Source organism: Pangasianodon hypophthalmus, chromosome 11 (assembly GCF_027358585.1).
Source record: "Pangasianodon hypophthalmus isolate fPanHyp1 chromosome 11, fPanHyp1.pri, whole genome shotgun sequence".
NCBI classification, from domain to species: Eukaryota; Metazoa; Chordata; class Actinopteri; order Siluriformes; family Pangasiidae; genus Pangasianodon; species Pangasianodon hypophthalmus.
The window spans coordinates 26,449,132-26,464,841 of record NC_069720.1 but is presented as its reverse complement, the minus strand read 5'-3'; the positions used below and the strand labels follow the sequence as shown (position 1 = coordinate 26,464,841).

At 38.5% G+C, this 15,710-nt stretch overlaps 1 protein-coding gene across 2 annotated transcripts in view; it reads right to left on the bottom strand.

The window, feature by feature from the left end:
* prmt3 (protein arginine methyltransferase 3) overlaps positions 1 to 15,710 on the bottom strand; it is a 61,567-nt gene that overhangs the window by 29,646 nt on the left and 16,211 nt on the right. For both annotated transcript variants that reach the window (XM_026910021.3, XM_026910022.3), the window contains exon 10: positions 10,257 to 10,356. In XM_026910021.3, coding sequence (XP_026765822.1) covers positions 10,257 to 10,356 — 100 coding nt within the window. The remainder of the gene's footprint in view (positions 1 to 10,256; positions 10,357 to 15,710) is intronic.

The window sequence follows — 15,710 nt, the reverse complement described above, 5'->3', positions numbered from 1 at the left end:
TCAAATTGTATAGTTTGCCATTTCTGGAATTTTATATATAGACTATGTCGTTATATCGTGTAAATAGTTTATTTATTTTAATTACTCACACAAACGTAATAATTTGTTGTGAAATTTGTTGAGAAACGTTTCATATTAATGACATAAATATGAATACTGCTTGAAATATAGCAATCAAAATAAATTCAGACAAATAAGACTAGCCAATCATTTAGGACAAAAGTAATGGCACCCTATAAAAGGAGGAAGTGTTAGTGTGTCTGTACTACCCGATGTGCTGCAATGGCTGAGCTGCATTACTGGAAGACTAGCGCACACCAGGCCATGCTCAGGAGTCAAGCTTTCACTTTTTAGTTGTCATTTTGGCATTTTTAAAAATATATCCCTAAAAATATAAAAAATCAGAAACACACCTTGGGTTTATGGCTGAAGCCTGAGCTAAAACAGAATCTGTGTTGTTAATGAAATGCTAAAATGAAATGCTAATGCTAATGAATTCTGAACAGCAGCACTGAGGGTTGTTAAATGAATTACCCCATTATCACCCGCCATGGAAGGACATAAAAACACACACATACACACACACACACACACACACACACACAGAGACATACACACCAAAACACATGCACACTACGATTTCTGAGCTTGATCCCTCTGAACCAAGACACAGATGTCAGAAATATTAATATTAAAATGTGTTTCAGAAGTATAAAAAACGGAAGTGTGGTGATCTATCAGGATGAGTGTATATCCTGAGAAAAGGAACTCTGACGTGTGTAACATTTCACATCACTGAGCAACAGAGGCTCAGAACTGGCTCGGTAACCGTGACTACAGTATCAGGGGTTGTATTATAGAAAAGTCTTTCACAAATTCATAGTACAGAAGTAAATTCTATAATAATTTTTAAATAATATCTTATTTCAAATTAGGAAATACTAAATTATTCGACAAAGATTTGGTGTCAAACACACGGCCTTCCTGTGAGGCCAACCTGCTACAGGGTCTAATCACAGCCACAAAATGAATTTTGAACCTGTGTTCAAAATTCACTGCATCATCTAGTGAACCATAATCGAAATGAAAAAATTAAAATAAGAGCTAGGCTCTGTTATTCCACTAGAAGGCAAAATAGAGCAATAAACTTCATTTCATTAGCAAGCTGAAATGTTTATGCTATAACCATGTCTCTATCCAAAAGAACTAATTTAGGGGATTTCAGAGCAACGGGGCTGAATACTTACGCAATTATAAAATAAATAAATTTAACCTGTATATAAAATGTAAAATTGAATTTGGCGTTTTTACACCCCTGGTAATTCAGGTAGATTCATGACATGTGGAAAATTTCAAGAGGGTTAATATTTATGCACCAAACTGTATATATAGTAAAAATAGAATTTAGACAATTTGCCTTTGGCTGTTTTTTCTTTTTTGGGGTAATGAACTGCTGTTCGGATGAAAGTCTGTTCATCTGTCTTGTAGGTGATATGATACATGTTCAATCCATTTGTGCATTCAGAATGTACTTTTCAGATAAATATACACATTTTAGAGAAGTGGTTGATGCGTTATTGGTCACTAAACTGATTTTTTTTTTATTTTTATTTTTTTATCTGGCCCATTGGAGTAAGTGTAACGTGGCTGTTACCTAAAACGAGTTCACAAACTGAATACCACAACATTGAGTTACAATTAAACTGAAATGTCTCCCCATTTGATATAAAGTCCACTAAAAAGGAGCTATTATTTTGAGCCACATATGGTGCAGAAAAGCTAAACTGCTTTACTGATGTCTCCAAAGACAGACTTGTGGAAGCCGTAGTTATCGATCAGTATTTTGTCATCAAAACATCACATAATTTTGGTCAGACTTTACAAGCCTTTTTATTAGGTGTTTTTTATGGTTGCAATATTAATAAAAATAATGCCATTATGCTAATCAATGTTAGTCAGCATGCTAATGTTGTGCTACACAGCTGAACATTTAGTTTTTTTTTTGTTTTTTGTTTTGTTTTGCTGTAATCCTCTTTTCATATCTGAAGTTAAGAAAAAAAAGTTGAACAATCCTGATGTCAATCAAGCATCAAGCAGGTTTGTGAAGACATATTAGGCCACAACCAGATTGTTTTCATTGCGATCTGATCTCCAAGTTCAGTTAGTATTTAAGCAGCATTTTATCACTATCTTACCTTGTTTTTTCTTCCTTTCAAAATTTACTAGCCGTTTTACACAACACTTTGGGTCAATTTGGGTTAAAAAACAAACCGTATTAATACTTTACACCCCACTCCATGGGACTTAAAAAAAATGTAGCTTTCTTATATATTCTTTGTGATTACTAGCTAGCCCAGTTTACCCAAATAATCAGCATTATAGCAAACAGGCATATCCAACCAACCAAAACATTAGGACAGTAAACCACATGCTGGCCAAAACAGGACTAGGCAGTTTGAATGATTTAAGCTAACTCTAAATATACACAGATCAGCCATAACATTAAACCCACTGACAGGTGAAGCGAATAATATTGATCATCTCGTTACAATGGCACCTGTCAAGAGGTGGGATACATTACACAGCAAGTGAACAGTCAGTTCTCAAAGTTGATGTGTTGGAAGCAGGAAAAATGGGCAAGCGTAAGGATCTGAGTGACTTTGACAAGGGCAAGATTTTGATGGCTAGACGACTGGGTCAGACTGTGAAAAGCAGTCACACATCACAATTTTGTGATACAGATATGTAATCTTGAAATCAGTAGCTGAGAATAAAACACATACTGCAACACACTAAAGCAGTCATATTAATATTGTGTATTTACCAAACCATAAATTTATAGTGGCTTTGTAACTCAAGTTTAGGTGGAAAACAAAAAAAATTGTTGAAATGCCACTCAATGTTTGTTTAAAACATGCTGATGAATACAAGTGAAGTCAGCAAAATTTCTCCCTGCACTAAAAACGTAATTTTCTCCACAATCCTTTCAATTACAGCGCAACAACATCCTCAGTAGTATTCTCCAGGGTGCATACACACACACACACACACACACACACACACACACAAAACAATTATAAACGCCCCAATACACATTTCAGCAGGGCTGCGACAGCCATGCATACGATGTACACTCGAGGGTATAGCAAGTGTCACTCACACTAATGCATACACACTCGCAGTGCTGTGCTTTTCATGATATGTAACAAAGTAAATTTTTTAAAAAATCAGGTGCATGAAGCTTATAGCCTCTGGGTTAACACACAAGTTTCAGACTCATTGCAGGAGATGAGGCTTTCAATTTCAATTTCCAAAATATGACGTCAGAAACCAATAACACAGTGCCAATCTGATCACAGTACCAATCTTAATACAGACATACTATGATATCTTATTAAACTGTTTTAAACATACAAGCAGTAACACTGGGACAATTTATTGATTTATTAACAAACAGCATGTTAATAACTGAATTTATATAAATGTAAAAGAATTAATTTACTCTACGATAGACCCACTTTGAGCCCAGTGTGCCCAAGCTAACATGAATTAACTTGTACTTTATTTCAAAAATATGTGAAAACAGAGCATTTTGGTAAGCCATGGAGATCATATGAAGGCAGATGAGGCGGAAATATAGCTCATCTTGAAATTAAATTATTAACTAACAAAATGGCTAACAAAAATAAACCTAAAAGGCTATAATATGGTAACAGCATAAAAAGGCACAGAGAAGAAAAAACTATAAAGAAATAAAGCCATCATGGTATCAGAAAAGTAAATACTATATATGTTATACAGTACATGGCAGAATACTGTACAGCCAGCTATTGTGCATTTTAAGGCCATGGTGAGCCCAAGTCCAGTGTATGTCTGTAAGAATGTGAGTAAGTGTGTGAGAATCTAACAAGTGAAACACACAGTGTGTGTATTTCTGTGTATGATCAGGGGACTGAGTGAGTAATGACTGCAGTCCTCACCTGAAGGCAGTGAGACCACCATCAGTAGTAACGCAATTAATTCAGCCACACACACACACACACACACACACACACACACACACACACACACACACACACACCTTCCAGCACACTGCACATGCACACACATTCAGACATACAGTACACTAAAGGCAGTGGAGGACTAGGATGTGTTTCCTGTGCTGAAACACTCTTTAACCGCACTATAACATCGTACTCCATTTTGTTCCCCTAACAAAATAGTGTCTCCCTCCCTGCGTGCACAGTCAGCTCAGCTCGGTCTGATCTGTTGTGTTATCGAGGGAGTGCTGTATAGTGCCACGGGCATTTCTGTAGTTCACATTGAGCTATAAGCCATTAGTCAGAATTAAACCAATAAAACAACAATGAACAGCAATTCAGCTAGTTCAGAATACAGCAGGATGCCAGAAAAGAAAGTCAGAGCGCATTACACCAGCTTTATTCTATATTTTGGCAGCCTAGTAAGTACAAAATGGTTTAGCGCTGGTTTATCTTGCTGATCTCCCAAAGCAGTATAGCCCAGCAGTACAGCCCAGCTAAGCAAAGGTTCAGTAACAGCTCAGTCAGTGGAAGATATTTTGTTATAGTTCATGTAATCTCTGGAACACTGTTCCTGAGAACATTAGGAATGCTATAGGTAATTTTAAATACAGATTAAGAATGCACTTGACAAATCTGAAGTCATTTTTATAATTTTTCTAGTCAATTCATTAATTAACCTTCATGTCGGTGAAATCTTGTCATGGTGAAGGGGTCTGTGTGCCTTGTTGAACCTCAGGGCTATGTATTAATGCTCCCAGTAGGGCCACCCTTAGTTAATAGATCTGAGCAATCCTCATGACCCCCATATGAAAGGTACAATAAAGGCTAAGTGTACTTTGCCTGGATTAGGGTTACCTGGACCCACCCCTGGAGGCAGGCCTGGGGGTGGTGTCCGTAGGCGAGCATCTGGTGACTAGGCCACTCACATAACCCAGTCAGACACAGCCCAAAATGGCAACACTTGCTTTGTGGAGCAAGTGGTTGAGAGGGTACATTCTACTGACTCAATAGTGTGCCTGGGCAACTCCAATGCTCATTGCCTTCTGTTCAAACAAAAGGCTGCTTATAGGTGCACTAGATATCAGACCACCTTGTGGCAAAGGTCAGTGGTTAATTTAGTGATTGTTTCATTAGACTTGAAGCCATATGTTGGGGACATTTGGGTAAAAACTGGGATCAGTCAAATGTAATTGCCACTCAGTGGCAAATTGTATTTGTTGTGCAGGATGCCAGCTACAATTACCTGGTAAACACAGGAAAGCTTCAGGGTTGCTTGGAAACTTTAATGAATTTGAAGATTTGAAGAATACAATAATAAAGATAAACTGAAGTCACACGAGTAAAGGACTATTCACATGTACTGAGTGAGGCCAGGGACATTGAGTCTGAATTTACTTTGAGTCCCAATTATGGAGGCAATTGCAAAAAGCTGGGGGCAGAAGGCTGTTGTTGATTGTCATGGTGCTAACCCTAGATCATGCTAGTGGACACCAGCGGTGAAAGAAGCCATCAAATTAAAAGAGGACAAGGCCACGAGCAAGCTTTGCTAAGCAAGTGCAGAGGAGTGTTGACCTCCACTGGGAATACTGTTGATGATGGAAGGAGCACTTTGAGAATCTTAATAGGATGCAATGCCAGAAAGCTCTAAAGTTTCAAAATCCAACTCTCTGGCAGTGCTTACTATGGCTGTTAGGAAACCATCATACTGGGTTAGGGTGGATTTAGCCTGAGGTATTGAACGCACTCTACAAATTTTGGAGTAGTGTGGTTAATACGCTTCTTTAATGTTACACTGTGATCTGGAGCAGAGCCCTTGGCCTGGCAAACTGGGATGGTGGTCCCTATTTTCAGCTTCCCAGGAAAAGTTTATGGCAGGGTTCTGGAGAGGAGACTCCAATAGTTGAAACTAAGATTCAGGGTGAAAAATGTGGGTTCTGGTCCAGGCTGGAGAATAGTGAAACAACTCTACTCTTACATAGCTTTGTGAGGGGCCATGAAAGTATGCTAATCCAGTCTCTACATGTGTACATTGTGAATTAGGAGAAAGCCTATGATTGTGTGCTTTGAGGGTTTTGTCCACAATCAGCCACGGTTCGCTCCTGAAAAAGAGCTCCATTAAGGCAAGGAGAGGGACTTTGCCCCTGACAGTGGTGGTTATCTTGCGATGTTATTCACCACTGATGGAACAAAGAGAACATGATTTACAAACAGATAGTAACAGCAGCAGTGTTCACTAGCTCAGAAGTTAAACTACTACACATGTTGAGCAACAGAGTGGCTGCAATGCAAGCAATCCTGTGAAAAAACAAAAATTCATGTTTCGTACTTTACATGAAGATTTAAGGAAAATTACAAGTCAACTACATTTCAAAAACCACACAAAAAGACCTGAAATTAGCTCAACATGCTCAAAGGCACCGGAAAATGGAGGCACTTTATTGTGTTTCTCACTGTATGTGTGGGAAACAAGGTCACTATGAAGTACAAGCATTTCTGATTTGCAGTATCTGCAATGCCTTTTTATTATCACCTAGTATGGCCATTATCTACTCCATAATCCCCCTTTCGCTCTCCCCATCTTTAATATATCTTAAAACAGAAATGATTCTGCCTTAGCCAAAGTTTTGCAGAAATTGATTGGATTTAATTCCAATTATTTGTTTAAAACAAGATATTGTTACATTTTGTTCCTAAATTGCAGTCTTGGGGGTGTGTGAATTCGAATTACTTTTGAGCCTGTGAAAATGGAGGGCTTAAATACTTACAAAAAATACTTACAAATACTTATGGACCCTACTGTATTTTGTATTATATTGAGGCAAATTATTACAATTTCTTATCTTGTTGATGCAACCATCAACAAGTCGTATCTCATTGTGAGATGTTTTTGTCCATTGGACTGGTGTCCCAGTTAATTAATTTCTAATATTTAATTTAACAGTAATAATTTACCCACCTGACATACCCTACAAAAATAACAGAACTGCTAATAGAATTTAGTATGAACTGTTAGCATTGTTTAGCATTTAATGGTTTTAATGCACAAATAGTGGAGGGAAAAAATAAGCACACTGTGAAAGAATTTCAAATCAATATGGAGGAAAAAAGGGAACTATCCATTTGAACCATGTGCATGGTAATGATTATTTTCCATGTCTGCATTTTCTCTTGACCGAATCTCTGGTTCACCTGGAAATGGTGGTCTAGGCATCACTTGAATTGCACCAGTTGTTAATGTGATCTGCTCCCTAGGCTGGGGGTCAAATAATGTAGTTCAATTTGGGTAATGATTTTCTGTTTCAAGTTTCACAATGATGGTGAACTGTCGGGAAAGGAGGCAGTGTGTAGCCCATATAGGTCTCATCGCAAAGCCGATCCCCGTGACATTATACATACTATCCTCCAGGCTGAAATCATCCACAAGGTTACCTACCCGGCTCACAAGATCATCATGCAGGATCATGTGTGAGACTGAAATTAATTTAAAGGTGTAAACTCTTTGATAAAGAAATACTATTAAACCCTGATATTAAAGAAGTTAGTCAATGGTTCAACTAGTAGCTATCAGTGGAGTATATCAGCTAAACTAAACAGCTAGCTAGATGACACCCCAATTTCACACAGTATAGCAGTGTTGCACGGAGGCACTATCACTGTGCCATAACAGAAGAGTGATATCTAATACTAATTTTTTGTATATAAGTGAGCAGTTTCAAATGAGAAGCTTTGATTTATAATTTAAATATTACATTACAGTTTAAAATACAGTTCACTGTATTACACAACAGAGGAATGCACCTATTCTCTTCCAGATTTCAAAAACTGTACACACATAGCAAGTGACATATGACAGAATCATATGTCCCTCTTTCAGAATCAGTCCAGTGTGCAGACTCAAGCATCTGGGCCATGTGAAAATAAACCGTATTATATCAAAGCCAATTCAGCAACTATAGGGTGCAAATGTAGGTTAAAACAACTTGGTGATGTTTCTAAATTTATGGATTATCCTCCAGCATGCTGTCAGAGCCTCAGGCAACTGGGCTCAGGTGTGTCGACCTCATTTCCTCTCTGTAAGGACGTTCTCAGGTACAAACACCATAGCTAAATCCAGAGTATACATGTGCTTAATATAGAGCAGGCGGATTTAATGAACACTAAATGCACTAAATTAATTAAATATGTGTGTTCTGATATTTGATGCTCATATTGATGCATATATTTTTTACACACTCACCTCAGTGACTGTCATATGCCAAACATGTCTTGGCTGATCAGCTTGGCTGAGAGGGACACTATGTAAAAGTATTTCTTTAAAACACACAGAGGATGGCTATAATAACAAAAAGATCATTACCATTCCTATGTGAGAAGACAAACAAGAAAAGGAGAGACACGAAATAAAAAAGAAAGAGGAGGACACACACTGGTTCCATCACCCATTCACTTACATTAAATACATCAAAAGACAAGTCATGCTTTTCCATGACTAAGAAAAGCTCGATAGAGTGCATTAATCATAAAATCCATGTTCAAAGGGGAAGTAGTGAGGGAAGTCAACTGAACATCATCCATCCCTCAATCCAACCGTCTATCCATTCATCCAGCTTCTACTTTATTGTTTTAATACCTATATTCTTAGTTTATGCACACTAAAAGGGTTTAGTACACAATTTTAGACTGTAAAAATGTAACTGTAACTAAAACAAGTCACACAGTGCTATATTTACAGAAAGTCTTTACTACACACCAACTTAAAATTCATTCACGTAATTTACTCCGAGGTCTTGGCCTGTTGTCCACAGTGAAATTGCATTCTGACTACCAGACCAGTCAAACTAACCATAATGGAAATACTCAGATGTGTGATGGAAAAACCTTAAAATGTCCCGAATCCACAAGAAAAGGCTCTCTAAATTTTTCCTTTTCTCCTTTCTCATTGTTGTCTTTGTAAACTAAGGATGACAGTCTTTCTAACTGATACATTTATATAAAATATCAAAAAATAATTACAGCAGACAAAAAGCTGTGTGTGTGTGTGTGTGTGTGTCAGTTGCTCGTGTGCTGTGCTCCGTATTGTACAATTATGTAGTCTGTTTTCCACTTGAGTATTTGTTGTGTTATCACAAAAACTGTAACACCATCATTGATAATTTCCATTTCTGCAGTGCGGTGAGTATCAGTCCCTATAATCTTCCTCTAATTTTCATTTTAATGTTGAATACCCCTGATGCCGCCGTCTTTACATCCCACCTGTGCACTTTACAAAATGCAAAACTAGTGTTCTACTAGTTTTGACTTCTGTATGCAGTCAAACTGAAGACTCCATTCAGCAGATCTCCCATGTATCTGCACTGTTTAGCCACTGTTTGATTATTAGCATACACTGATGGACCTTTAATTTGCCTGTGTGCAAAGCAAACTTTAACTCAACAGGCAGAATTGGCCTGTAACGCTGGGTGGAGCTAAATATCCTACTGAGCCCCATGTTGCTGTGATGACAGCAACATTCTGCAACACGTTTGGGTTACTCTATTACAATTACAACCGTTATGTATGAGATAAATGCAGCTAAATGTAGCAATCCTGCAAATTATTATGTTGGTAATTAAAATCAATATTTATCTGATAACATAGGAAGAGTTATTTGTACCATGTGTAAAAAAAATGTGTGTAAGAAAATGAGAAAGGAAAAGAGAAATTAATATCAGCATTAATCTCCAAACAGGAACAGCGTTTCTTCCTTTCGCACTGATCAATGCTATCATTGCAGAAATATGAAGTGACGGGACGTTCACGAAGTTATTAATGATCATGGAGTTTTGTGCCATTCTGCATTATGTGTGCTATCCTTCATCACTTTGTGACAGGCACCAACACAATTTCAATTTTCCTCATGATTGAGAGGGAGCGAGGCACAGCGAGGGTCAAAACCCCACACTAAACTGAGATTTTTAACCAACACCTGATATTTACTCCTCTTTTACCCTCCTCTGTTTATTGCCTGAGAGCAGAAGCAAATAACAACAGTGTTCTAAACCGTCTGAGTGAAGACTGAAGACTTAGTGTGGCTTAGTGGCTGATAACTGATAAAATAAAACCAGCTCTTGTTTGTGCACTTAAAATGCAAGAACACTTTGCTCTGTTGGGTGACAGTATAGACGGTTTATGAAACCAAAAAAGAAAAGCAAGAGTTGATGTGTAGTCACTCACCATCCATTCTGAAATAATGATGTCCACTTTCTCCACCGGAAGCTCCACTTCCTCTATCCGGCCTTTAATCAGTGTGATTGTGTCCTCGAGATGATTAGCTCTGGCAATCAACAAACACAACCACATGAGTCAACATATAAATGGGAGATAAAGGAAATAACGGTGGCTCTTTTATGATGTCGGGCATTTTGCTGGCATGGTTTGAGTCCACTTGTCACCTTACAGGGAAGTCACTGCAAATTAATACTGATCACCTTTAACCTATGATTAAACATTATGCTGATGGGAGTGGTCTCCTCCAGGTTGACAATGTTCCCACACACAGGGTACGACGGCTCATTGTATGGTTTGATGGCACAGTGGGTAGCATTACCGACTCTCCTGGGTTCGACCCTTCTACTCATGTTTTGCTTGGCTTTCCTCCAGGTTCTCCGATTTAATCCCACTGTCCCAAAACATGAAAGTAGGCGGACTGTCTGCATTAAACGTGTGTGTGAATGGTGCCTTGCAATAGACTGGAGTCCCGTCCAGTATGAATTCCCCCCTTGCGCCGAGTTTTGCCAGGATTAGATCACGATGATCAGGATAAAGCAGTTACTGAAGATGGATGAAAGAATGAATGAATGAAAGAATGAATGAAGACTTTGAATCATCATCAAACCACAAAGGGTGTGACGATACACAAAATTCAAATTTGATGTGATTTCAATATGGTGGTGTCTTGATAGGAGAAACTCTTGAGCAAAAATAAGAATTGTCTGAATATGTGCCTTAGGTTTCCATTTTCAAGTGAATAAAACTACAATAATTGAAACTTAATAAAGACAGGGCTGAGATGTCACCTCTCCTGCATTCTCCACTACCAAATATGAACTTCCCAATCACAGCTAAAATTCTTTAGCCTGAATTAAATCAGCGAGGAAAGGCTGCCTGAATGCTGCAGAGAGTTTGCTGTGTATGTGCTCTCCTTATAGCGCTCCTTCTTGTTCACTGGGAAAAACTCCAACCGCAAGGGCCTCAGCCTGGGAACTGAGTGCCTGAATGAGTGCCTGCCCGCTGGATCTCTTCCCTTACACAGTGCTCCAGGACCATCTCACAAGACCTCGTCCCATTCATCTCTTCCATCCTTAATGACTCCATCTGGACATTTACCAACTGCCTTCGAAACAGCAAGGGTTATTTCATCCCTGAAGAAACCCACTTTAGATGCCTTAGACATTAGCAATTACTTACTGTTATCCTCTCTTTTATTTCTAAAATTCTTGAACATGTGGTATACATTCAGTTGTCTCTCTATCTTACCCAGAATGACCTCCAAGATCCTAACCGGTCTTGCTTCAAAGTGGCACACTACACTGAAACTGCCCTTGTGGCTGTTATTGAAAAGAGTGACATGACAAAGAGTTCAAGGTGTTGACTTGGCCTCCAAATTCCCCAGATCTCAATTCAATTGAGCATCTGTGGGACGTGCTGGACAAAAGTCCAATCCATGGAGGCCCCAACTCACAACTTACAGGAATTAAAGGACCTGCTGCTAACATGTTGGTGCCAGATACCACAGCACACCTTCAGAGGTCTTGTGGAGTCCATGCCTTGACGTCTCAGAGCTGTTTTGGCAGCACAAGGAGGACCTACACAATATTAGGCAGGTGGTTTTAATGTTATGGCTGATCGGTGTATGTTTCTGCATGGATCTCGGCATGTCTGACAGACATACGCTCATGGATGTATACTCATCAGCTGAAACTCCATCCCAGCAAGCCTGTGCTATATGCCTGGAGAAGCATCCCCATGTCAAGATCCTGTGATCTCCACTGCATGCAACCAATTATTCTACATCACTAACCTGACTCAGTCATGAGGGTTTCTCCTTTACAACATCAGGAAGATCCAGTCCTTTCTATCCACTCAAAATGCTTGTTCAGTTCCTTGGCATTTTGAGACTGGACTACCGCAACTCTCTCATGGCAGGTCTGGCCTGGCACACAGACCCCTGCAACTGATCTAGAATCCTGTATTTCAAGTTCTCTCACACCACTGATACACTCTTTCCACTGGCATCCTTTAGCTCCTCAAATCAGATTTAAAACAATGATGCTTGACTACAAAGCCGAAACAGACCAAGGCTTAAGGCACTTATCACACATTGCTCTGCACCATGTTCCCTCCAAACCTCAGCATGGCTCGACTGGACCATCTCTCAACATACAAGACTCTTCTCTGTCCTGGCACTCAGGTGGTGGAATGAACTCCCCAACTGCTGTCTGAACAGCCATGTCACTGCATAAGGTTCTGATAATCCTAATCCAGGCGGGGAACACTTCTTGTACCTTCAATGGGAGTCTTTATTATCAATGTTTGTCCGGTGACTGATAATCAAGGGTAGCCCTACTGGGACAATAAAGCTTGTAGTGACATAGCCTTGACTACAAAAGCCCCTTCACTATGACAAGGTCTCTATCCATGAGGCTTTATATGCATAATGGAAGAGACATGTATTTAACATGACTGTGAACTCATGGACTTTATATTTTCCATTTTCAGTATTCCATGTGATGTGCTTTCCACAGTTAACAACATTCAAAGATAAAGATGTTATATAAACATTAGAACTAAAGTGTATACTCATTCACTGTTAGAAACCAGCATTTAATTAGGTTTAAAGCAATAGTTAAGTTTTAATTAGTTTGAATTCCTGAAACCAAAGAATACACCTGTAAACCAAAGGAACAACTAGACACCTTGAACCATTAAAAAAAAAAAAAAAAAAAAAATGCAAATAATTCCAGCAGTGCTGTCTCTTGGGAAAGTCTCCTGGTCTCCTAAAAATGCATAAAAACAAGGGACACAAATACAGGAACATGCTGGAAAATATTTCAATGGTCTCTTAAAGACATCAGTTGAGAAAACTGATGTTACTGTAATTACAGCGATTCAGCTCAGTCCAACATGGGTTTATTCCAATTTATTCCAATTACACACACACGCTACGTAATACAACAAAGACTCCTCCAGTGACCTTTGCCAGCCCTGCACCTACGTGTGTTAAGCTGTAATGATGATCCTTTAAGCAAGTGTATCAATCTCCCTACACACTCCACTATAATGACAGCTAATGTTAGCAAGGACAGGGGCATAATTCAAGGCTGCTGTGTGTGTGGGGGGGGGGGGAGAGAGAGAGAGAGAGAGAGAGAGAGAGAGAGAGAGAGAGAGAGAGTATTTCTGTCCCAGCTGATCTTTATCCTCACACTATCACACACTCCAGAAATCCGCACTCCCGCTGGCAAGATGGAGGGGGGAAAAAACACTGTAATCTCATTACCACAGGACAATGGCAGCTACCGGACAGAGTGTGTGTGTGGGAGAGGGAGCGAGAGAGAGAGGGAGAGAGGGAGAGAGACAGAGAGGGTGAGAGAGAGAGGGAGGGAGGGAGGAGCTCTCTACACCTCGTTTTTTCCTTTTTGAACATGTAAATCACTCAAGAATCAAGGTTGTGGGTTGAGCGATACAACACAAAAGGGATTATGTGTTAAGTCACACTGAAGTGCTGGTAGAGAGAGCGCATCAGATTATAGACAGAGAAAGAGAAAAATGGAAAGAGAGAGAGAGAGAGAGAGAGAGAGAGAAAGAAAGGGGGGGAATTGGGAAAAAAAAAGATTCCAGAATGCTAGTCAATCAATAAAGCTCACTAATTCACAAAGCTTGAAGAAGCTCATGAAATCATGGCTTAATTTTTCAAAAAAAAAAAAAAAAATGACTCAAGAATCACTGAAAACAGAAAACACCTTCCCTGTTCTTATCTTTACATTACTGGAGCAGTTTTTCCAAAACTTTACCTGAAATGCAGCTGATGAGCCCAGACATATTTGGTGTCTAAAACTTGCTTCTTTCGTTTTGCACTGGAGCTACATGGCTAATGTAGGCTAAGTTAACATCAGGCAAAACAATCCTCTGTCAATTTCACAACCTTAAATAAACACCAGAAGCTGTCGCATAAGTAATGCCTGTTTAACTAAAACTACTAAAGCCTGCTTAAGTTTTGACCACATAAGCAATTTTAATGAGCTGCTTATTAAAAACTCCACTGCCAGTCTTTATGCAGTCTTTATGCTCATGTGAAATGTCAGAGTTATGCAGCGTTTAAAAACTGTTGTTAAGGATACATATTTCTTTATTCTACTTTTGGCAAATACTTCTTAAATCACATTCAATATGAAAGAACTTTTAACATTTAAAATCATGTTGACAGAGGCTTATGATAACTGAAGGTTGCTACTGAGGTTAGTAACTGGCAATATATATATATATATAGTCTGACAACACTAAAAATAACATTAAATAATTAAAAAACAAATCAGTACAAAAATTAATCACCAAAGACAGTTTTATGCTGTGTAAATTTCATTATAAAGGAATACAATTAATTTGACATTTCTACAAACAAAAAAAAAAATCCTTAATTTTAAGTGCAGAGAACGCAAACATTTTCTTTAGCGTGGATCATTTTGGCAGATACTCAGGTACACCAATAAGCTGACCCCTGGTGTACCTGAAACTGGGGGTCCCAGCTGTCTTCCAAGAGAACTGGGGCTAGTCTAATTTAGCTTAAACTGTGGGAAATAATGGTACACTATTAATTAGTAGGTAACTTTAGCATTCTATCTTTTTTCAAATAAAGAAGGTAAAGCTTACTAGCAGAGCTAAAACAACCTTTATGACAACCAAGACGCAAAGCACATCTCCCCATTTTAGTAACCAATAAACAAAAACACAAACGTGCCAACAATCTGGTTTACCTGAAATTTACTGCAATGTTAAAACATCCTAACTAAATAGAGCAAGGTACAATTACACAAAAGATCGAACTTTGGTACAGACTTTAGTATGGAAGTCTTCTAACCTAGAACTACACATCTCTACCACCCATCACAATCACTGAGGAGGTGGATTGGTCAGTTTGGTTGCTTTGTCCCAGCCCTTCCTGCGTGGAGCATAAACAAGGCTTAATTCAGATTTTAACTATGCAACCTGTTTCAGCCAGTATTACTAACACCACCTAGAGTAGCTAACTATCTGACTGTGGGCTAATTGATCCAAATTTAATGTTAGATTCTGAATGATGTTGACAGATTTAATAATTTCATGTCATGCACTAAGGCCTCAGCATGGGAAAAAAATAATTGCATTACAAACAAACAAACAAATAAATAAATAAATTAATTAATTAATAAGGACGTTAATTTTAAGGTTTTAAATAATTAATTTTGTTAAACAAACATCTAAATAATGAAATGGATAATTAAATAATTAAAATATTAGCATCCTCAGGCCTCTATAACGAGCAATTAAACCTCTTCAATAAACATCATATTAATAAGCTATATAAGCTATAGAGAACTGGTAGAAAGTGAAGGCCGCAGGAGGACATCAACCAGACTAAATCATGACCATGGC